We start from the raw sequence: 24,733 nt of genomic DNA, 5'->3' as shown, positions 1-24,733 counted from the left end.
GGTCACAATTACATTATCACAATTGATAATTCACCTGGATGTATTTCATTGAATTATCATTATTGAAACCAACGGATAGCATCGATCCTATAAGCAGAATGTCTCGACTAGAAGACAAATAAATTTCTCGATTGCACATTTTGCATTTTTACCTCTTCCATCGTCGCCATTTTTATGACTCACAAGAGATAATTAATGATTTCTTTGCTTGTTGAATGCTACAATTGAATGTAGTGGACAATGTATGAGAACAGAGATTATTTCAATAATTTACTATGAACTATGTCTGTTATGAAAATGATATTTGAGAAATTCGATGATGCATTCGGATAGTGTGTAGAATAAATTTTGGAAGATTAGTAATAGTTAGTTGTTTGACGATTAGTAGTAATAAATGCCCAAGCAATAGAAATTCATTAATTACAAGATTTAATCCATCATGCATATTATTATCATAACAAAAATTTTCTCATTATACATTTTAGTAGAAGGACTTTCATTACTACAACTTTGAATAAGTATAATAGTAAAATACGAAATTTAGATCTAGCTTGAATGAAACAGTTGGTTATTTTTTTTTTAAAAAAAAATTAAAATGATAGAAATTTGTTTCAACAACAAAAAAAAAAAAAAAATGGTTGATAATTCGATTAATGGATTATTGTTTGTGATTGAAATGCATTCATTGTATTTTTTATTTGATTTTTTTTTTTTTTTATTTAATAAAATTATTAAATTATAATGAAATAAAATAATGACACAGATGATGAGAAGCAACAAAAACCAATTTTCTTTTTACATTTTACAATCGGTTCATTTTCATTCATCTCTTAGAAGCTGTTCCAGTAAAATCCGTTTCCAAGACAACTCTCACCGTTGACTAGGATGTGTCATACCTTTCTTGAATTGAAATCGTTTGTTGACTGTAATCGATGTTGTTTTTTCCTGTCACTCCTCATTTTCCTGCCATATTCCATCAAAATTTAAAGCCTTCAAACGATAAATTAAAAAAAAAAAAAAGGAATGAAGTCATGCAAACCAATAAACTACTCTCAAAAATTCGAAGATAAATGAAAAAACCACGGGAATTTCTAAGACATATTTATTTATCATTTACTTATATATTATTAATTGATCATTGCTTGTCAAATTATTTTTTTAAACATTCATTTATATATTTGATTATTTATTTATTATTTATTCATTTATTGGTTTATTCATTTGTTTATTTAAAATTTACTTTTTACTTATTACCTCTATTTATGATTTATTATATTTATTTTACTTATTTATAATTACATTTATTTACAATTAATCATTAATTTATTGATTCATTTATTATTTACATATTATATATATATAATTTCGGCTTTTTACACATATTTGCTCATTTATTTAGTTTTTATCTATTTATTATTTATTTATCATTTTTTAATCATTTAGTTACTTATTTACTATTATTTATTAAGTCATTTATTTATTTATTTGCCACCCACCTATTTATTTATTTATTATTAAATTTTATTTTTTATTTATAAATAATAAATTAACAAGCAATTAAATAATAAGCCACAATTATTAAACATGTATTGTTTGATTAATTAATATGCATTATTTGTTTATTAAGTAACAAATAATTTTTTGCATGCTTACTTGTTTATTCATTCACTTGATTCAATTAATTAATTAACTTATTTATTTATTTTAATTTATTTGTTATGTATTTAATCTATGTAGCATATTTCATGTATCTTATATATTTATTCTTTCATTATTTATTTATTCGTTTACTTTATTTTTTTATCTTATTTATTTTGCAACATATTATTTATTTGTTTATTCATTTATCTCTTTTATTTAATTAATTTTATTTACTTGAGTTTCCAGAAAACTTATGATATCCTTTCATTCAGCAATAAGCTGGCGAAGAATTTAGAAGCATGAATCATACATTTGAATTCCGAGTGAAACGGTGCGGAAAATCGGAGTTATCACTCTTTTAAAAAAGGAAAAAAAGTGGAGTTACATACCGCATATATATTTTTGAGGTAATCTAGCTGATTTAAAATGTTGACAAATTAATCGGAACACAATCCGGAAATCATTTCCACCATTCCAAATTTAATAAACAATAAGCAAAATCTTAAATGAGAGTACATCAGCGTAGAACAACACCAGAAGAGATGGAATAAAGCGCTAATCAAGCTAAGCATTTGACAAACAATTTACGGTGAAGTGTTTTGACCATTCGTCCTATCACTATGAATTTGAACTGAACTATCAAATTAGTCCTATTGATGAATTTTCATTTGGAAAATTGCATCCTTACCCAAAAGCCTATCAAATTTGCACTAAGTACCAATCACGGGTATCCTCTTTTATAATATTGGTTTATACTTTATCACAAAAGATATGTATGTCCATTCTTACCTTAATGAAATAATTTTTTCATCTTGCATTTATAGCAGAGTAAATGAATGTCACCATATTACCAGAAAGCAATATTGTTCATATTTGAAATTTACCGATCCAATCATACTACTGCAACCATGCAAAATGTTGCGAAAAGAAAAAACAGAAATGAATGGAATCGATTTATCATCAAAAACTTTTCTTACAACACTTTGGAAATCTAGTAAAGATATATTTAAAAATGAATCCACGTAAGTTACGACCGAAAGAATTGATAAAAAAAAAAAAAAACTTTCTCTATGAACTGGAATGCAAAATTCTGTATGAAATTAAGATATCATTGTTAGTTTCAATTTAATTTTAAAAAGGCAATTTCAATTTCAAAGCATTCAGAAGTTCAACATTCGAAATGTACAAAATGAGATCTAAAAACGAAAGAAAGCAAATGATATTTATGTATACGTATGTATATATATATAAACGAGAGAATTCCACTCCATTTTTATGAAATGGAACTTTTTTTAAAGCAAATAGCTAAACGTAACTGAGGCAATAATTATTGAAATGGAAGACTTCCAATTTAACACAAATTTAATAGCAAAAACTGTGTACAGCAAAAGCAAGACATTACAAACACAGAATATATATGCATAAAAATGACATTTCCTTTTTTCTTTTCTTTCTTTAATTACAAAAGATACACACAGTTATCACAAAAGTGATATGAATACATAAAACAACAATAATAGCATCAAAGAAGTTATCAGTATAGTAAATAAGACATTTATTTTAAACATCATCAAACTAAAATCTAATCACTACAATGCGGCGCAGGTAAACAAGCTATTAGTGTCTGATTTTATCCAAAATGTCAAATAAGTGGATTTTGATAATTCATCCGGAATTCAGAGAAATTACTAGAATTTCCAAATGTTATCATAAACAATACACATATTGAGAGAGAAAATAAACGACATATATTACCCAAAATATTAATATAGCAACAAATAAAACAATTCGCAAAAAAAAAAAAAAAAAAGAAATCAGAAACCTTTTGGTCTCCTAACCAATAATCTAACATTAGGATATTGTTTGATGATTTGGATTGCATTGCTATGGGTCATACTACGTGTTGACTGTCCATTAATTTCCATCAGTTGATCGCCAACCTTTAAACGACCATCTAAAGCTGCCGGTCCATCTTCTGCAATTCGCAAGACGAACAATGGCATCGAGTCAAACTCCTGTCCACCTCGAATTGAAAAACCGAAACCTTTCGGTCCACGATTCAATTCTACATTTATAAGTGTTTGTTCCTGAAATAGAAATTTGAAATTTTTTTACTAAAAAAAAATAAAAAACGTTCAAGCAAATGACACAAATTGTTCAGGTGGTGGTAGCAGTTGGATTTAAAAAAAAAAAAAAAACATTATGTTTGTGTTGACATCTTTAAATACTTTAGCTTATATGTCAAGTTCTAAGTTCTCTTAAAAGCACACTCGAACGTCTCCACATTTATTTCATCAGAATATCCATCATTGTCGTGTCACTTCAAGTTTGACATAACCGTTTTAATTGACATTGAGAAAAATGTCCACAGTGTCAGCCAGTTTATCTTATTTTAGTCAATAACCTAGTGCTTCAAATGCTATACTGAACTAATTCTTCGGGAAAAAAAAGAAAAAAACAATATCAATAATAAAGTACAAGAAATTTTCAGGAACTGCGAACGATGAAAAATATCAGGGAAGTAACAAATCAAAAGCTTTGTAGAAATTCCGGTTGAGAAAACATAGTTTAAAAAGGAAGCATTTGACGAAGAATCTAAGGCAGATTCCAAGATTTCAATAAATTAAGAATGATTAAAGGAAAAGACTAATAATTCTTTCTTCATAAAGAACTCATCTGCGTGTATAAAAACGTATGTGTACATCAGTCATTCGTTATTCAAAAACTTTAAATTTTTCACTTCTGAATTTCTACTAGTTTAGTATTTAATGACATTTGAACCTTCGTATTTCATCAAAAATGTAGCGAATTACTAACAATGCTTCTTATAAAAGCATCAAAATATAGACTTGATTCTGCATTCCTTATAGTTTTAATATTTCTGTTACTTATGCCTTCTATTTATCCAGTATATTACAGTTGTAAGAAGAATGCATCAGCATGTCAATGTGTACAATGCATTACAGCTACAGGATGAGTGCAGAAGTAGTGCATGCAACACGAAATGCAACACGAAGAACACAATCACATACACCAACCGTAGGGATACGGATGACATTGCAGTGGGCGATGATGAGATGGTTATGGCGTCGTAATCGCTAAATTCAGAATACCGATCAATGCATGATATATTCCACAGATCTTGAAGTAATGACTCACAACTCGACTGCTACAACACCAAGCAAACTGTTAGAACTTTTGCTTTTCTTTTTTAATTTTTATAAAACAGGCCAGAAATAATCCACAATTAAACTACTTAACATGCGTATTTATAACGACAGCTATTGCCGTCATCCACACGAATGCAAACAATTGTTCCGGATATGAACACATATGCGAACAAAAAAGTAACGTGGAATCAAGTTTCTTACATTGATTATTCAACATTTCCGTAGTCTGTTTATCCCAAGGAAGACTATAGCATTTCAGATTATTTGGAACGCAAAAATAAGTAGGAAATTAATGTGACGAGAAATATCACAAAGTGATCTACTAGTCTGGACATGAAAAGTTAATGTTGTTATCAATTTCTTCCACCACAATAAGGTTAATTTTAGGTAGTCTATCAATTAAAATCTTTACAGTGAGCCCACGAAAAAATTCACAAATAATACCAACAGTAGCAATTTTTTATCAATTCATAACTTCATGGTTACAGCATACTCTTTTTTAGATCTTTTTACTTAGTTCTGATGAAATATTTTGAGAAATGAAAATCATAAGTGCCAAATTTCAGGCTACAAAGAGTCAATTCAATTGGCGCAGAAAAAAACAAGCAGTCGGTAATTGACAAAAAAAAAAAGTTAATAATCACTGAAGTAAAGGTAACAATTGTTAGTATGCGTAAAAGTTCGCGTCAGTTAAAAAATCAATTTTTGATAAAAAAGATACGAACAATGCAGAACCATATCATTAAAAAAAAAAAGGTACTAAAGAATATAAGAAATAATGTAGAAACAGCTTTTTTAAAAGAAACAGCTATCTTTCGACTCGATCTTAAATTAAATTAACAAAAGCAAAGAACAAATGAACGAACCATTTCTGGAGGTATCGGCGATATTCTGGTGATGTAACCGTTTCCAGCCGGATATCTGTACTGAGGAGCATCAAATGATTGATTAGGTGATGGACCAAGCTGATTTGTTTGACAGGAAGGATGGGAAGAATGTCCATAAATATTAATTGGTGCAATATGAGAAGTTGAATAATAGGATGTTGCAGAACCTTGAAAAAATAAATAAATGAAAGCAATGAAATAAAGGAAGGAAAAGATAAAAAGATAAAATAAAAGCAAAAAAAAATGATCTCTACATCTCGATTTCAGAATTTATTCCTAATAAAAACAAACATTTCTAGAAAGCATGAGTGATCACTTTAAATGGTACACTCAACCTATAATATATATAAAGTAACTTATGACTGAATTTGCCAAGGCAGGAAATGAGTAACGGATAAGGCTCTTGAAGGACACTTTCTGAAGACTGTTTACATCGCAAGTCTTCGAAAGAGACTCACGTCATTCATTAGTGCTTAAATAATAAAATGTTAGCGTGGTAACAATTCATACCTAGGGGACAGTTTGATGATGAAGGCAATATTGTCAGCCTTACTGATAAACCGGATTTTTTAATTAGCGTAACAATATCATTATGGGGTAACTTGGTAATGTCAATACCATTAACGGCTACTACTCGGTCGCCGATGTGCAACTGTCCACAAAGAGCTGCTGGTGAACCTTCCACTATCCTTCCTATAACTTTATAATAAATTAATAGCGACAATGCAAATGTTAATTAATGTGATTTTTCTTTTGCATTTCCAGCCAGTTTATTTATTTATTTAAGTCAACAATTACCACTTTTTTTCTTTCTTTCTTTTTTTTTTTTTTTTTTTTTTTTTTGACAACCAGTGTCAAATGCATTAATAAATTACATATTGTAAAGCAAACAAAAATAAATTCATTGTACCTTCTTTCATTACCAATTTTTACATTTTGAATCCAAAAAAAAAAAAAAGATAAACAAAATTAGACGAACCGATAGTACTTCCGTTGTTGTTGAAAGAAGATATGATAACAAAACCGAAACTGTCCCCATGATTTCGATTTAGTATAACATCATACATGGTATACATTGCATTCAACTGATTAACTGGAGCAGAGGTTGAACGTGATAAATCTAAAAAGCAAACAAAATTCAACATCCTGAACATCTGTACGGAAACTACTAAAACATAAAGATGTATATGCATTATGAAAAAGCACCATGAAAAATTGACCTCCAGTTTTAGGACGACGAACAACTAATTTGACATGTCCACTAGCAGCTGCTTTTTGCATTAGCTGTACAGCCATTGCATGACTTTCACCTTCAACATTCTTACCACTGATTTCAATAATTTCATCTCCTTGATGTAAGCGACCATCCTCTGCTGCAGCACCTCCAGGTACCACTTGACCAACTGTAATGCTTGTCCCTTCCTAAAATAATCCAGAATTAACGATAATAAATCAGTATTAAAGAAGTTTTCAATGAATAGTAACTTTTGAAAATTTACTTCAGTTCCACCGACGACCCGAAAACCAAATCCATTTGGCTTTCTGATTAGATTAACTGTCACCATTTCAACACTCGATTTTGCAAAAGCCGCCATTGGCATGTAGTTAGGTGTCGAGAATCCCAAACTTGTCGATGAAGGTCGAAGATTCGAAAAATTCTCATAAATATCGTCATTTGGACGCCGTTCATGCTGCTAAAATATGCAAAGCTTTTGCTTACTTTTATAGGAAGCATCAATGAGTACAGAACTTACTTAAGTAAACATCTCAGCTACTTATCTAAATATTTAAACTGCAGAAATCAAACATAGAAAATATTCCGACATGTATATTATACGTAACTAGCTAGTTGGAAACATAATAGAGAAGCTTTTAGTATAATACGACAAGAGGCTAAATGTAAAGTAATTCACCATTACCCTTGGAATAGTGTTTCCGGACCCATGGGCATTTACTATTGTACCGTTTGCGATGGCTAGGTTCTGACTAGTTGCAGGTTGTAGTACAGAAGTATGAGGATAGGTTTTAGTAGGTCGTGGAGGATGTGGTGCTGGAGTTTTCGACCGTGGTACCAATGTTGGAGCTGGACTAGGCCTATGCTCACCGTAACGAAATGCAGCTGACGGAGTACGTGATCTGAAAAATATATGAATACCAAATTATGATAATTAAACGACAGAAATGAAGAAAAAAATTGAAACTGATAAAAACATTTAAAAAGATAGCATAATTTTAGGTCCTTAAAATCCTATCAAGTTCTATGTTTAAAATTAAACGCTTTAGTGTAATTTCACCAGTCAACTGAAATATGAAGTATCTTTTAGCAAGATTTGTTTCGCTTTTTTTTTTTTCTCAATACAACAGTATCAACACAGCAATTTTTGCAATTAGCATGCAAATGATTTTTACCTGTGCTTCGGTGAATTTCGCCTTACAATCAGTTTGGCCCAGAATCCAACAGGACAATCCCTTAGAATAGAAACTAATTCATGATGTGGCATTCCTCGGAAATTAGTAACACGCTCCTCACCCACTGGACAGCTCGAATTTCCACGGGGATATGTGGTTCGCATCTCCAAAAGAGTATCACCTTCCAACAAATTCTCACATCTTTCCGGATATAAGATTTTTTTCACTCGTTGTCCCTGGATACTTTCGAAAATTGTGAATCCGAAACCATCACTACCCTAAAATAGAAAACTTTTCGAGAGAATTTTCTAGAATATTCGAAAATCAATTCTGGAAATGTCTACTTTTTGGATTCATATGCAATGATGAATATATAATTCATAAATAAATAAAAAAAAAATAAATAGATAACCTTATTGATAATAATTTCTTTGACGTCATCTGATCGTGTGACATATGCATTCTCAGTAACAATCTGAGGAAAAAAAAAGATTTGTTTACAGTTGAAAAGTTCATTAATTCATAAATTGCTGAGTGAAAAAATTCTCACTACAAAAATTTCATAATTTTAATCATAATCTTTAGCAATTTTATAATAAAAAGTGAAAGAAAGAGAAGGGAGAAGAAAAAAAAAAAAAAAAAAAAAAAAACCTTATTTGTAGGATCGAAAAGTAATGGATAACCACGGCAAATTTGTAATGTTACGAGTTCACCAACAGCAATTGACTGAAATATTAAACAAGCATGAGCTTGTGATGCGCCCAACACGCATTCACTGTTAACATATACGAGGACGTCACCCATCTGCAAGATACCGTCTCGATGAGCCGGTCCACCAGGAATAACATTTTTGATCTGAAAACAAAGACGGAAGAAATGAATATTTCTATTCATATTTTTATTTTTCCCAAGTGGAAAAATTATTGTAGTAAGTTAAAATTGTAATTATATCTATAAATTGTCTTTAAATTTGACGAAAAGATGGGTATTAATTTAGAAATTAGCAAAGCTAGAAACCTGCAAAAATTCATCCTGCAATGAACTACCGTCATTACCGATTAATGTAAAGCCAAGTCCTTTCGGTCCTTTAACAATACGTGTTGTTATAAGTTCACCACGAAGTTGAGATGGATCCCTTTGAAATCAATAAACATTTATTTTTATTTAAGTTTGAATCATTTTACCAAATCATAATTTAACATATAAATTTTGATATAACTTGATTAAATTAATTAATTCAATTCTACAACATTTGATGAAAAAAAATCATATTAGTGAATACCTTGTGAAACTATAAACAGATCCAGCAGTATGAGATGGTGATGAATGATTGCTGTAAAGAATTGAATGTCGCCTGGATCCTGTACCATCATTAGTTAGAAGAGTTTTTGTACTACTACTACTTGCATCATGATTATTAACATATGCATAGGAATGTGATGGAGGTACCACATCTGTCACCTTTTGTAATGATGAACTGGATGGACGTTCGTATTGAGTACGCTTGTTCACGTGACTAAAATAATTGCTACAAAATATGAATTCAATATTTATGGCAATAAATCCGTAATGAATTATTTATACCTACAATATCTAATTTACTATCTTTTGTGCATTTTTGCATGTCAATAGCAGTGATAACAGTTGGTGGGAAATGATTTTAGATATATCACTTCATCTAATATTACAATTATCTATAGGTAAGCAATTTAAGCAATTTAGAAATGCTGAATCTTACTTCCAACAGATTAGAGGATTCGGTTTAGAATAAAGAAAGGAATATCATCATTCCAAGTAAATATTAGAGACATATCACCTGTAGAAGATAATTTGATCAAACAAATTAGCCATAATATTCACACATATGTGACAGTGTTCCTCACAAAAAATCCAAAATATCTATCTTCCCATGCTGTTTATTGTAAAAATTTATGAAATTTCACACTCTGGTTGAGTGAATATACTTTATAGCATAAATTATGAGAAGTAATAGTTGTCATTAATAAAGAAAGAGAGATGAAGAAGACGATGGGAAACTTTTTTTTTAAAAAAAAAAGAAAAAAAAATAGAAGGCCTATAAAGTATGAACTTATTTTTCACTTTTTTTTTTCTTTGGTTAAAAAACATTCTTATAGCCTGAAGCATAAAGGATGAAGCATTGGGTATGCATGGATGGCACAAAGGCATTTCTTTCTTTCTTTCTTTTTTTTTTTGAAATCAATAAAATAAGGGGGATAGGACAGGAAGAGAAACGAATTTCAAATTTAACTGTTAATGAATAATCGATTAAAAGATAATTTTAATTGAAATTTTGCAGACAAATTTGTGAAATCAAGGTGTTAAAATCAACTTTTTTCCATTTTCTTTCTCTTCAGCCCGTAATAGATAACACATGATCACAAAATAAAACAAAAAAAAAGAGGGAAAAAGGTGAAGGATCTTGTAACGTATTGTCCTGTCGAGAAATGGATTATAAGAATGAAGGGTATGATCGGGAACGGAATCAGATAATACCAATTTTTCATATGACCAAATAAAACTAAATCACATCATGAAACTTGTATATTTTATTCTTGGTGAAATGAATGACGTGTACCACTTAGCGGCCATCAACAGATTAATGAACTTCTGTGAATTTTAACACTGAACATTAAATCTGCTGTCAGCTCTCAGTAAATTGTTAACAAAAAAGCTCTATTACCAAAAAAAAAAAAAAGAAAAATTTGGGTTGTGAATTTGAAATCCTACCAGAAAATTTGATGATAACAACTGTAATGTCCCCTCGGGTTTCAGTGAAAGTTATGAAATAAAAGATAAGTAAATTTTAATATATCCAACAAATTGTTGAAACTACATGGGGTATAGTTAATATAAACTTCCATCTTGATCATCCTTTGCATAATAATAAAATTTATCACAATATATTGACACTAAACAACAAATAATTTGATAACTTACTCAACATAAAATGTCCCATAAATGCCATCATTCACTTTTTCCCAACCATCGGGTAAATCCCTCGGATCTTCCCACTGTGTTGTGCCAGTGTTGTGACTAAAAAGTAATCTAGTATCCACACAAATTTTTGTGACAATTCCTTGTAAATAGGTAAACAAGCAAAACCAATGGAATGATATCGCTTGAGCTCAGATATAACAAAATTATGGGATATCAATTGATAAAAAAAAAAAAAACCACTGTTGAGTTTAAATTTTGGAAATTATAACAAATAGCTTACTCAACAAAGTATTTTTCGCCTTGATCAGAGTATGCAATCTCCCAGTTGGGAGGTAACGGTCCCTTTGCATCGCTTACCATTTCATCATCCTCTAATGGTTTTGGTGTTCCGTAATAATGTCCTTTAAAGGTAGAAAATTAAATTCAAATTCAAAGAAACAAAAAAAAAACACTGAATTGAATGCCGAAAACATTGGTCACTAAAAACAATTCCTACTGTTTCAAACGTAAAAGATGTCAATGAAATCGTTTTATGGGAAAATAAAAGCAAAATGAGAAATGAAAATGGACCAACAATTGTGACAAAAGGTAAGGAATGGAATGTTTGCAAAGTATGTAAATAATATGAAGAGATAAAATTAGAAGTATTGGGAAGTACTGAATAAATTTATCCAAAAAAAAAAAAGTATGAATTGAGAAAATGGAAATATAAATTGAAATCTAATTTAAATAACAAAGAGCTGAAAGCCATTAAACATTTCAATAGTTATAAATGCAATGGGTTCAAACAGATGGATGTAAAGTACAGATGAGAAAAAGACAGATATTTCTGCAAACATCACTGTATTTGCATAGAAAAAGAAAGAAAAAAAAAGACGAATGTTAATGAGTAAGTAACAAAAAAAAGAAAAAACGGAAATTAAAAAGCAAAGGAGAGAAAAAGTAAGTCAAAATAAATTATTAAGTTTAATGGGAAAATCAATCCTGAAATTAATAAAACAAAAAAGTGGGAAGAAAAGAGGAGAAATTTCAATGAAATTTGTCGTCCAAACAAATTTGATACTTAATAAACCAGCTAAAAGATACATATTTCTCATTTTTAATTTAAATTATACACAAGAAAAAAAAAAAAAAAAAAAAAAGAAGGAAGCAAAAAGAAGATTGAAACGAGTTTCGACAAAATGTCGCAGCTTTCAATCATAACTTCATCCTTCCTTTTTTCCTTCTCTCTCGAAATACATATACTACTAAATCCATCAATAACTTAATCCTCCTATCTAAAAATAAAACCATATTGTGACGATTAATTCTGAATAAGAGAAAGTTATCAAAAACCGAAATGATCGATGGAAATAATTAAGTACTATGAAAATTAAAATTATGCTATCCATTAAGCTTCGTATTTACTGCATTCCATATGTTTTCTGACATTAAATTTCATAAGAAATGGGGCAATATTTAAAATATTGAAAAAAAAAAAAAAAATGCAGCAGAATTTATGAGACTGAAATGAAATAAAGATAAACAATTAGTTTAAAAAAAAATAATATGTTAAAACTTGAAATAACAAATTTTTTATATTAAATTGCTAATTTTTGAAAATTTTTGTATGAAATTTACTGAAAGCTAACAACTAACTAAGCTGAATAGACGACAGTAATGTAATGGAAAGTTTGCTGAAGGGTTAGAAATGATAAGGATATAATCATAAGAGGCGAAACACATCAACACGATAGTGATAAATATTGCTTATCAGTAAGGAACCATCATCACACTGCTATGTTTAATGAAGGTAGAAACGTTTGCTGTGTATATCAACAAATGAATATGTATCGTTTTCCAAATAAAATGAACAAATTGAGGCCAAAAGTTAGGAAGATGATCAAATAGAAGGATGGTTCGAGGCCGAACAAGGAGGAAAAAGGAGGAAGGACATGATAAAATCAAACATACCACACTACTACAACGACAAACAAACAGTGTCCTTCTTCAATTTCACATAACACAAATATTAGAAATGGAAATTTAAACGGTGCAAAGTATTGCAAGGTTAGTGATAATTTACAATCCATTCTTGTAAATGTATAAAAATTAGGCAAAAAAAAAAAGTCAATTTCTCCTATAATTAACTAATTTAATCCTAAAAAGAAGGAAAAAAAATGGTAATTATGTAATATTTGCAAGATAATCCACGAAAATACCGATAATAGACATTAACGATCATAGATAATTAAACTTTAGTTTTAATGAAGCGATTAGGATGCTAGTAACTTAACTATTTCCTGTAATATAATTTATCAAACAGGTTTTTGACAGTATGAATCTATTATTAACGAATCCAAAATATCCTAAAGATATCGCTCGATGAGGTAACAGGACCGGAAAATATCAAATTCTGTTTGGACGTATTTAAGCGTGAATATATATAGTTAAAGTAAAAAAAGGGATGGTTCGGGCATATACTGACAATAAATTATAAGTGACTGACTGTAATAATTAACAAAAGAAGTTTTCGTAATTAGGAAATCAGATGCAGAAAAACTGAGGAGACAATTATATTAAAACAATACTCATTCGAGAATTCTGGACAATGAAAATTTTTATGTTAGTGTATTGAAGCATTTATGGAATGCAATGGATTAATTAGCAAAATTAACCCGGGAATGATGTTTTGAAATGTTAGGTTAGTCCTTAAAGAAAAGAATTTCAAATATTTTCTTATCCAATCTATTTCTGAATAAAAAAAAAATATATATATTTAATGAATTCAAGTTATAGACATGAGTGATACAACCGCCACAGAAATTCGTAGAATTCAATAGTGAAATGTTGATTGCAGCTAACAAAAAGAAATAAAAATTTTATGATAAATTTTCAACGAAAAAGCACATCGGAAAGTTAAGCAAACAGATTTGAAGATCGATGTGCAAAATGAAACTATTTTGAATAATGAATGTGTTCAGTTAGTGGTTAGGTATTTTAGTGACAAATGTGATGACAATCTCGTGGATCAATTGAAATAAATTTTAAGCAAACACAAATTTCAGTACTTAAAAAGAGAAACAGAAGAATGAAACGATTATAAGGAAAGTATCAACAATTTGCAGACCACTGCCCATTAGTAAACATTGGAACATAATCAACAATTTTGCAACAAAATATATCGGAAATCATTTTAAATTTAATGCTTAATTTTTAAATATTATTTTTTATAAAATTTACATCCATATCTTTTTTCAGTCAAGACGTACAAACAATTTCATTCATCAGAGCTTAGGGATATTTCAATATACAAATGAAAAAAAACAACAAAATAGATTCCATATTTCTTTCTAGAAATACTATATGAAAAAAGCAAATCAAATCTCGAGAGAAATATCTGCAAGAAATATTGCATTCAAACAGCTAATAGAATTTCAAATGACCAACGGAAATATCTCTATTTGATGCATTTAAGTTTCCGATTATTTGTTTGTTTATCATTCAATGATTACTACTCGCCTTTTGCTCTTTTCATTTTTGCTGTATGTATGGCTAAAACATTTTAATGAAGCTATTATAAATTGAATTGCTTAAGTCATTGTTGTTAAAAAAAAAAAAAAAAGAAAATATAGTTTGATGCTTTCTTCGGTTCACGTCTGATATTTGACGTGCGAATAGTAAGTGATAGCTGTAATTTTTTTTTACGTTATTCTTGCGTAAAATGAATTTTCCTTTTCCAATAAATTCCTACGCGGTTTCTTGGTTATTGCATGAAAAAACGGGAAAGCCCCATGGGAAATTAATACACAATGTTAAAGAAAAAAAAAAACAAAGTGATAATTTTGAGCAAAGCAAAAAGTGCGGTTGTCCATTGCGACAGTTAAAAAATGTCGCAGCATGAGCGCATGACGGAGTTGTCATCTCATTTTAACTTTTTTTTTTCTTCAATTTCTTAGAAAATTTCCCATTCCAATAAAAGAATCACAGAAGGAAATGACGAATTCTGGTACAACAATGAACAGTAAAAGCATCCAAGCAATGATATGAAAAGAACACTCAATCAATCAATACACATTAATTATGTCACAAGTTTAAGGTAATATGGTTAAGCAAGCTTTCGGTAAACAAATTCAGATAAAAGGAATGAAGAGTTTGTTCCATCTCGACCTGTCAGCAATACACACACACACACACACACACACACACACACACATACATATGTTTATGTATAAATATATACACGCTACAGCAACGCGAAGGTCAATCGCCTATCACCTCTACCTGTTATAGTCTTTGCACCGAAAGGTAATAAACATACGTACATACATACATACATAGGTAATGTACATACACACACACACACACATACATATATACATACACACATACAGTAAAAGAAAACACACATATACACAGTATATCCGTGGAGCGAAACAAGGTGTAACACAGGTATCGGTATAAATACTTCAGCACGACGATACACGAACATACAGAAACAACTGAATATATACACATACACAAATACACATGCAAACACACATACAAATATACACATACATAAGGAAACGAAAACTAGATAGAAAGGCAGGTACTTGGGAAGAAACGCTCGAAAGGAACCGTCTATCGAAGTGATCTAACTGAAACGATTGTAATGTGAAAGGAAATGAACAAATAAATTGTGCGATATATATAGCAAGTTTCCTAACAGCAAGAAAAATTACAACGACGGCAATGTATCATACCGTCGCAGCTGTCGCGTAGTAACTAAGGTCAACAGCCATCGTTAGCTTCGTCTATTCAAAGGCATATCCGCTCCAAGTTTGCATCGGATGGAACAGATCTGAGTAGAATTTTGGCGAAAGAAGCACCTACACACCAAAAGAAGTAACTGATAGATGGTTATTTTAGTTACGGAACAATCATCAATTACTCATACCCCTCGAAACTTCTGCACTTATGTCTCAGAAAACAACCGCGGACAATTGTGTGGTATGAAGTAGATGTAGACTGAATTCCGAGGACCCATGTCGCACCTTTTGCAGACAGATTTGTCATCACTGAAGGTCGAAATTGTCTAGCTAAGTGATCTCTATTACTGACTAAAGATCATTGTTGCGTGTTCAATCAAGCTCAAACAATTATAAGCTTGTCATACCTAGATTATATAGATATTTGATATTGATGGAAAAGTAAACTTTTGTAACTATGTAGTAATTTTGTCGCCAAATGTTGCTTGCAGACCCATTTTCATCGTTTGAGACACTAACTGCTTGCTTTAGATTTCAACCTTTTACATTATAGAAATATTCTAAACACATTGAAAGACTTCAAAGAGATGTGCCGCTGAATGCGCTTTTAACAAACAAATTTTCATGTCAAAGAAAACTTCATCTTGCCGCTATCATCTTTTAGCTTTTTCACAATCCTAACCAATTTTCAAAGTCGCTCTCAAATCTTACAAATGATGAATTCGATGCAGTATAGCATTTTTATTATGAGTGCATTTGTCGTGTCAACTTTTTAACGTAATCTGTCAATGAATGGTTCAAAAGGTAGCAATCTTTGCTTTCTTCCAAACCAAAACTTTACAACAAAAATATGAATTTTTATTATAATCAGTGAAGGATAAGATCCTCTATACTTCACTGCTTATAATGAAGTGACAAAGGACCTTTACAAGAAAAGCATATCCACAAAACAGTATCTACCGGTACCTATCGTACAACCATATAGAATACGGAGTACGGTATGTGGTATTTGATTATCATTTTCATGAGTGATCGTCATTATGCTCACAGTTTAAACTAGTAAAGCAGTCTAGACGATTCTCTGCTATTCCACATTTACTACATATAACAATTTTGTATCATTTGAAAAATTTCCATAAATAACCTTTAGATGAAAAGACGAAATGAAATGAAAGGAAATTGTTTAAGAAACTGATCCTTGGCTATAGCCTAGCGTTCCGATACAATATCGACGTGAAATGAGCAGCACTAAATGCTTAATAAATTTGAAAAATGTCCTCATATTGCTATTTAATTTAAATGCTATGAATGTACAAATGAAAATTCATTTACTTCGTGAAATAAACATGTCGTCCGACTTGTTGTTATAGGAATGAAAAAATTAGCCTTTAAAATCTCCAAAGTTAACGTTAGATCGATGTAAAATGTTTCAGTCATTTAATAGCTTATATCGAAGGAATTTACTTTATAAATTCAGTTAATCTCTCTCTCTCCCTCTCTCTCTCTCTCTCTATTTCTCTCCCTCTCATAACTTTCATACCACTTATTTATCACTTAATACACAATTTTCTCCTTCTTTCCATCTGTTTCCTCGGGGAAATTTCAGGATGAACGTCTTGCTTAAATTAAAATTAGTAATTCATTTTGACTTAACCTAATTTAATCTTATTTATTCCGACTCATTTCCTAATTTGATGTTCACCCCAAAGTGCAACAACTTCCATTTAGGACAATCATATAATTATGTATTTGTTACAATACATTGATATCTTCAAATGCAACTTATTATCTAACATACATCAAACTCTTTCCGAAATAAGCTGAAAATAAAATAAGACAAAGAATATTGTGTCATTTCCTAACGAATGTCTTCCTTCTCTTTCTCGCATACATTTTCAAATGAGAACAAAAATTCTAAATCAACTACATGTGATAATCTCTGAATAACATTTCCGGAAATGCATATAAAGATATTACTTTTGATTGAGTTAGAAGACATGTGACTTATGTTTTCCCATAATTACATGCAAATATTACACATCAAGATAACCTCTAAGTCAACAAAATTGCTTATTACAACTTTTCACAAATTAATTCAAATGAATGCAAAAAATAAAATCAATGAAATTACAGTTAATTTAATAATATCAGCAAAATAAAACACTGTAAAATTCCTAATTGTTTTTTTTTTTTTTTTTTTTTTACTATAAATTTATTTATAAAAGTAATTTGATGTATAACAGATAGATAATCTAATTCTAGAATACCTATCTAAGATTCAAGAATGTTACTTCCGAAACTATGAAAAGAAAATAAAGAGAATATCAGTGAATGCAGTAATGATGAAGTGAGCTGAAATCGAAAAAGCACTTCTTCAAGGTACAATTGATTATTTGATGGTAGAGTGAAATTAAATAAAAATTTTTATAGCATAATTTTTTTCAAGGAATGCTGTCGGCATTCCTTCTAACATCCACCATAAATCGTATTCGAATCAAGAAAAAAAAGAGAAAAACCCTTTAGCTGTTGCCAACAAGAAGATTTCAGCAATGCATTCATCTCCTGTTTAATGACAGATGGGCGACACGCAAAAAGATGTAATGGATCAGGTGGTGACAGATCAGAAATTGTATAACTAAGGAAGATTGGGCATTAAATATGAAAAAATAAAAAGTGTATGTAAGACAGATCTAAAAAATAGGATTTGAAAATTTCATCAAAATAAGGAAACCTTGATAACGACCATGCTCCAATAACTGATTGCTATCACGTAACTGCCGAAAAGTTGCAACATCGACAAATTTGTAATGTACACCATCAATTTCACCATTTCGTGGTTGCCTTGTGGTATCTAAAATTATAAATCAGTGAATATTTTGTTTTATCAAATGAAGATTATTCATTCAGATTGTTTACTTCTCTTTGATAATTTTCAAATTTCTTATTTACACAAACTAGCTAAAGCTAAATGATATTATTAAGCATAAATGCTAACATGGCACTGTTTTCTGATAAACGTTATTTCGGATGACAATTTGCAGTTCCGAATAGTCTTCGCTAGCTAGAATTTCTGCTATACTGGATGGAATTGAATCTATAATTTAATTTTTAGTTACAATTATTATGAAAATCCCTTATCAATATTTTTCTTATTAATTTTAACTAAAATTTATTATTAATTTTAAATTTCTATTTGACAGGGGAATGATTAAATTTGTAACAATTGTGCATTGCTTACCACTGCACCTGATAGGAAAGACTATCTTTTTATAGCAGAACTTACTTTCACTTACAATCTCCATGTAAAATGATTCATTTATGGCAAATAAACCTTCCAGCAACTTTCGTACATCTCGTAATAACATTCCCGATACTTTCCTAAATATTAAATCGATTAAAAATTATATGTATTGGTGCTAATTAGTGAATAAATAACATGAAATGAAGCAACAAAATAATGATAGAAGAAATTTTTAACCTTCCATTGATAGATAAAATGATATCATTAATTGCTAAAACATTCAACAGATCCGGATAAAGCACTAATTCCACTAGTATCAGACGACCTTCTGAAGATCCACCTTGTATAGTAAACGGAACCAATGGCGGTTGGCATAAAATCTATAACAAATATGGAAATGAGCAAATGCATTATTTATGCTTGCATAACAAAAAAAAAAAAAAGGAAATGTATTCATGTTTTATAACCAACTGATTCAAAAAAAAAAATTAACCATTCCGATAATAACATATAATGTTTCTCTGGCATATTTGTCATCTTTTTTGATTAAAAAAAAAAAAGAGTAAACAGAGAGGGAAATGAACAAGAAAGCTCAGGATGCTCTGAAAATGGCATCTACCAATCACTTTTACGGAATGACAAGAAACTGTGAGATGACCGAACTAATAAATTAACTCTAATTTGATATTGTATTTCTAATATAATATCAGGAATAGACAAAAATCACTGATACATTAAAAAAAAAAAAAAAAAAACATAATTGTAGCAAAAAAGTTTAAATTTAGCTCATCACAAACAACTCCGAGTAAGTAGATTTTGTATATTAATAAACTTATAAAAAAAAAAAAAGCTGAAATAAGCAATAAATTGTGCTTGTTTAATCTGACCCGTACAGTCCTGGTCATCGTTTCCAGAAAGTTGCATTTTTTATCAGCGTCGTCTGATTCTGATGTATGAGATGTTTTCTGGGTGGTATTGATCGAACTTAGCTTTTTTTCTAGTGTAACTAAATCAATTTTTCCTCGATCTTCGCTTGTTTGTTTATTGATCATTGCTTTTCTCGATGACATCGTTTCAAACTGCCCCCAATATCACATATGCAACAAAACAAAGGTCAAATTTTACGTAGCAGTTTCACGATAGCAGGATATCATCGATGCATCCTGAAAAGTAATTCTGTTCACGTATTACGCAACATATTAAACCATTTGGTGACGCAAATATGTTGAGTTTCTAAAATTTAACATTTCAGAAGGCTACAGTGTTCATCCTAAGAAATCAATTTCGAATTCACTCAACGCAGTGAACGTTACAGATCCAAAAATTTTTTTTTCAAATGTAATTTAAACTAAAAAAGATGCAATTTTAAAATCAGAAAGGTTTAATTAATTCAGACGAATGAATATCCATTCTAGCACTTTTCCAGTGAAATAAACCTGATTGGAGGCTTCCACAAACTCATTTTAATTACTAAATACACATCGTAGGTGAGATTTTTTTTTAAAAGAAAAACTGAAAAATGAAACTTGAGTTTTTAATGGAACTGAAAGCAACAAGCAAATAAAACTGAGAAATCGCCCTTAAGTTGAATATGTGCATGAGCAAATAAATAAATTAGTAAATTCCAGTTTTGAAAATATTTCATCTATTAAACTTGATTATTTTATTTCTGAAGGAAGAACGTGAGAAAATACGAAGGTGAGGAAAGATTGTATTAAAGATAATAAGGCATAGTAAAAGCAAAAAGGAACGAGTAATTACAATTCCGCAAAAAAGAAAAAAAAAGTTTTCGAATTTTCGAAATGAGAAGACGAAATTGCGATTCCACGGCAAAAAAAAGGTGAGCTTTAAAGAAGATTAAGTAAATAACAATGAATACATACATTTCTTCTTATATCATTCATTTCATTTTATTTATGTATTATTCAGCAGTGAAAGAAACTGGAAAGCAATCAAATGAAAATAATTGATTGCCGACAACTAATTTTTGTTTTTGATAAATTGATAAGCCATATTTCATTCTTTTAAATACTTGCCCAACGAAAATTCCATCTAATTTACAATTTTAGATAGTGAAAGTAACTTTTTAAAATGAACAAATAATAAAAGTTAAAAAGAACAAATCGGAAATTACGAAAGAAAAATGAAGACAAATTATCCTAAAAATGCGATAGAATAGATTTGCAGGAAAAGTGAGGATAATTTCATCACATTATAATTTTAAAATGAAAAAAGAAAAAAAAAAAATGTTTGCTGTGATAATTCGATGCCAACTAAACAGCTGTCAATCATTTTTTAATCAGTTGAATTTCTCGCTGTTGCCAAACATTACATATTTTTATGAAAAGTTTCCAATTTTCAATTAAAATCTATTTCTTCGTTAGAAATAAATCAGAAATGAAATTGTAATTGCAATAAAGGAAAAGCTATTGCGCAAAAAAAAAAAAAATTTGTAATTTAAATAAAAATAAACTTTAGAAAATAAATGAATTACACAATAAACAACAAACACAAAACATTTTCATCTATTCCATTAAATCTACTGGAAAAATTAGTGGAAGAAAAGGGAAAAGCAAAGAAAATAAGAAATGGAAAAAAGCTAAAGCTATTGCTATAAATCCCTAAAAGTTCTCAATTTTTTTCTCCAATTTCTGTAAATTATATTTGAAGAGGGTGGAAAATTTTACACATTAAATGAGAGTGTGAAGAGAATTGGAAAAAGCAAAATTTGGTCTATAGCACATGAACCAGTGCCATAAATGATTTCAAATTTGATAAAATTTAAAAATGAATCGATTATCAAAGCGAATAAATTCCCGAAAAAAAGTTAATTCGAATTTTAAATTTCAAGAAATAGCGCCACTTGTTTGATGATAAAGCATAATATTGATAAATGAGTACTGAGGAGGGAAGAGGACAGGGGACAAATTGGAAACACCGTAATGTATGTATATATGTATGTATGTGTATATGTGTGTGTGTGTGTGTATGTGTGTGTGTGTGTGTGTGTGTGTGTGTGTGTGTGTGTGTGTGTGTGTGTGTGTGTGTGTGTGTGTGTATGTGTATGTGTGTGTATGTGTTCATCAATTCCAAACTAATTTTTCACTTCTGCAACAGCGCCACTGCCAAATGACACGACCAGAAGGGAAGATGCCACTTCTCCGACGCACTGTTATTTCTTCAATACGCTATAAAACATCGGCCATTTACTACTTTTCACAATTAAATTCAATTTATTAACTAATTTTCACTACTCCTAATGTCATCCATTATCAGATTCATATTCCGGAAATGTGCAATAATAAATGAAGCATCAGGAAATAAATTATTTTCTAGCTTTTCATTTCTGATTCAAAAAATTTAATTTACAGATTTAGAAATCACTTTGAGAACTAATGAGATGAGCGAGAAGAAGAAAATGAATGTGATCACTGTCAAAGCTATTATAGCTCTAATAAATAATACCATGTTTACCTAACCAAAGTTACTTTTCATTTTAAAATCTTAGCTTAATATCAGACATCTAGCATCTCACCTACGTTCTTCTGTTTTTATCTTCTCGAATAGCTGATAAAGAAAGAATAAATGATTGGAAATTCTTGGGCTGAACTGCCTGATTAATTCAAATTTAGCCATCAGTTATCACAACATAGTCCAGAAAACTAACTATCTTATGTTCCAGTTTAGAAGATAAATTAGCTCAAAAATATCACTGACAGAAATGCAACATAACAAGAAGTACTACCATCTGGCAATCTGTTATCTATTCGAATAATAAAATATGCAACGGAAAAGGTCAAAGGAGGTAGCTGGGTTAGGCAAAAAAAAACGGGCAATAAATCTATTATGCAACTTTGTCTCTTTTACGCTTCCAGAATGCCCAGTCAAGAGTACTGCTTCGTCGAACACATACACAAATTAGTCAAAAGATGATATTTTCAGGGTAACTCTGATAAAAAAAAAAATTGGTAAATGATTTTAATACGAAATCTACAGAATAAAGGGATACAGAAATATTACAACTGTATAATCTTCGGATAATTAGACCATATCATTTTCCCACATTTTATCGTTTTCTTTACTGGTCATAAGTACATCAAATTTTTTTCTTTAAGTTAATGGGTGCTATTTGAGAATTATTTTGTGAAGTTACAAACAATAACAAAGTAATAAGCAGATAAATTGCTGAGTGTAAGGTCAAAGTGTAATTATGTAAAAATTATGTGACTTTGTTTGTTTGGCAAAAACTATAAATAAAGTGATGTCACTGATCATTGAAAGATGTATTGTATTTTAAAAAAAGCCGGAAATGGTGTGTAAGAACAGGAAATAGTAACGATTTTAAGATAAATGTGCATATCAAAAGTATCCCAGTATAATCATTGAAAATCGAATTATTTCTATCAAGATTGAATATTCTTTCTTTTAGCTCCTCTATTTATGGAAATTTACAGTTCACTCGAAAATTGTTGAAATATATGAATAAAAAAGATGAGTCAATCGCTTGTTTACAATTCTACAGCATTAATCCTTTGCCATCTATGTTTGTTCCACAGTCTTTTATAAAATTGCTCATTTGAAATGAATATTTTACACTCCAGAAAATTCGACGATTCTATTTTGTTATAAGTTTCACTTTATATCATACTAAAAAAAAAAAAAGACAATGTGATCAGTTAAGATTTCGTATAGTCATATTTTTTTTAATTCAGTTTGTTAAATTAAAATGCATAAATGAAAAATGCGAAACTTCCTTTTTTTTTTTCGGAATAATTTCTAGCTTTGTAATATTTTCTTGAAAAGACAATCGGAAAAGTCATGAATACCCATCTTATGACTTCATTAGAAACAAGAATGTTAACAGTAATTTTCAATGAATGATATGATTTAGATGTATTAAGCAGAAATGAAACAATAAAATTAGAAATGGAAAAAAAAAAAAAAAAGGAAAAAAAAGGACGAAAAAAAGACAAACAAAATAAGTTAATTGAATGCAAATTGAAAATATAAAATGAAAGTAATTTAATTGCACTCCAAGAAAACTATGAAAAAAATGTAAATTTAACATAACTGTAACAAAAAAAAAAAAAAAAAAATAGAAGGAACGATTATTTAAATTTGTTGAAAATCTTGAAATCAAAAAGGAGTAGAACAAACATTACATTAGTAATATGTACGAGGAAAGAAGGATCGATAATGGCCGTAGTGTGACCGAAGAGACCATCTTATGATTGAAATTCGGTAACTTCCAAACAACATTTGCATCTGATGGGAACAAGGAAGCAATATAAACCGACGACTGTGCTCACTTCTTCTCTCCTTCAAATTTTCAAATTGCTGAATGGACACTAATAATGACGCGTAACTTCTGCCAATCGCATACGATGTACTCCCATCCCGGATTTATCCATTTCAAACAAGAAGAAAGGAAACAGAGGCGATATTCGACGGATATTTCAATAGCAATTACGCAGATTAGCGAAGTAAAGTGTTACTCTAAAGTACCGTGAATTCTCGAGAATTGACGATATATATATGCTCATCAAAAATGACGCCAATCTGAAATTTTGAAAAGGATTACAATTAAATATCAGAAATCGACAAGAATCGAAATTATAACGAATTCACTTGACCAATGATCAAGTTAATAAAGGCAAATCATCTACAGGATGAGATTTGATGGTATTCTAGTTACGC

At 29.9% G+C, this 24,733-nt stretch overlaps 1 protein-coding gene across 2 annotated transcripts; it reads right to left on the bottom strand.

The window, feature by feature from the left end:
- Positions 1-3,455: 3,455 nt before the first annotated feature.
- On the bottom strand, positions 3,456-20,088 carry Bma-magi-1 (the record flags this gene model as incomplete). Of its 2 annotated transcripts, XM_043073156.1 has the most annotated exons (19): positions 3,456-3,728; positions 5,678-5,865; positions 6,209-6,391; positions 6,678-6,818; positions 6,919-7,120; positions 7,198-7,392; positions 7,618-7,834; positions 8,108-8,385; positions 8,520-8,582; positions 8,759-8,962; positions 9,125-9,242; positions 9,390-9,623; positions 11,066-11,161; positions 11,346-11,466; positions 18,527-18,646; positions 18,791-18,889; positions 19,079-19,173; positions 19,274-19,416; positions 19,924-20,088. In XM_043073156.1, 19 exons carry the CDS (start codon positions 20,086-20,088, stop codon positions 3,456-3,458), a joined length of 3,135 nt encoding a protein of 1,044 aa, XP_042929090.1. The 2 variants fall into 2 exon arrangements, with proteins under 2 accessions (XP_042929090.1, XP_001896932.1); XM_001896897.1 differs by lacking the exons at positions 18,527-18,646; positions 18,791-18,889; positions 19,079-19,173; positions 19,274-19,416; positions 19,924-20,088 and having other exon boundaries at positions 11,346-11,425.
- Between the last annotated feature and the right edge of the window lie 4,645 nt (positions 20,089-24,733).

This window comes from Brugia malayi (genome assembly GCF_000002995.4).
Source record: "Brugia malayi strain FR3 genome assembly, contig: Bm_v4_ChrX_scaffold_001, whole genome shotgun sequence".
In the NCBI taxonomy this organism is placed as follows: Eukaryota; Metazoa; Nematoda; class Chromadorea; order Rhabditida; family Onchocercidae; genus Brugia; species Brugia malayi.
Note: the sequence above shows the minus strand (reverse complement) of the source record. Positions and strands in the feature narration are given on the sequence as shown.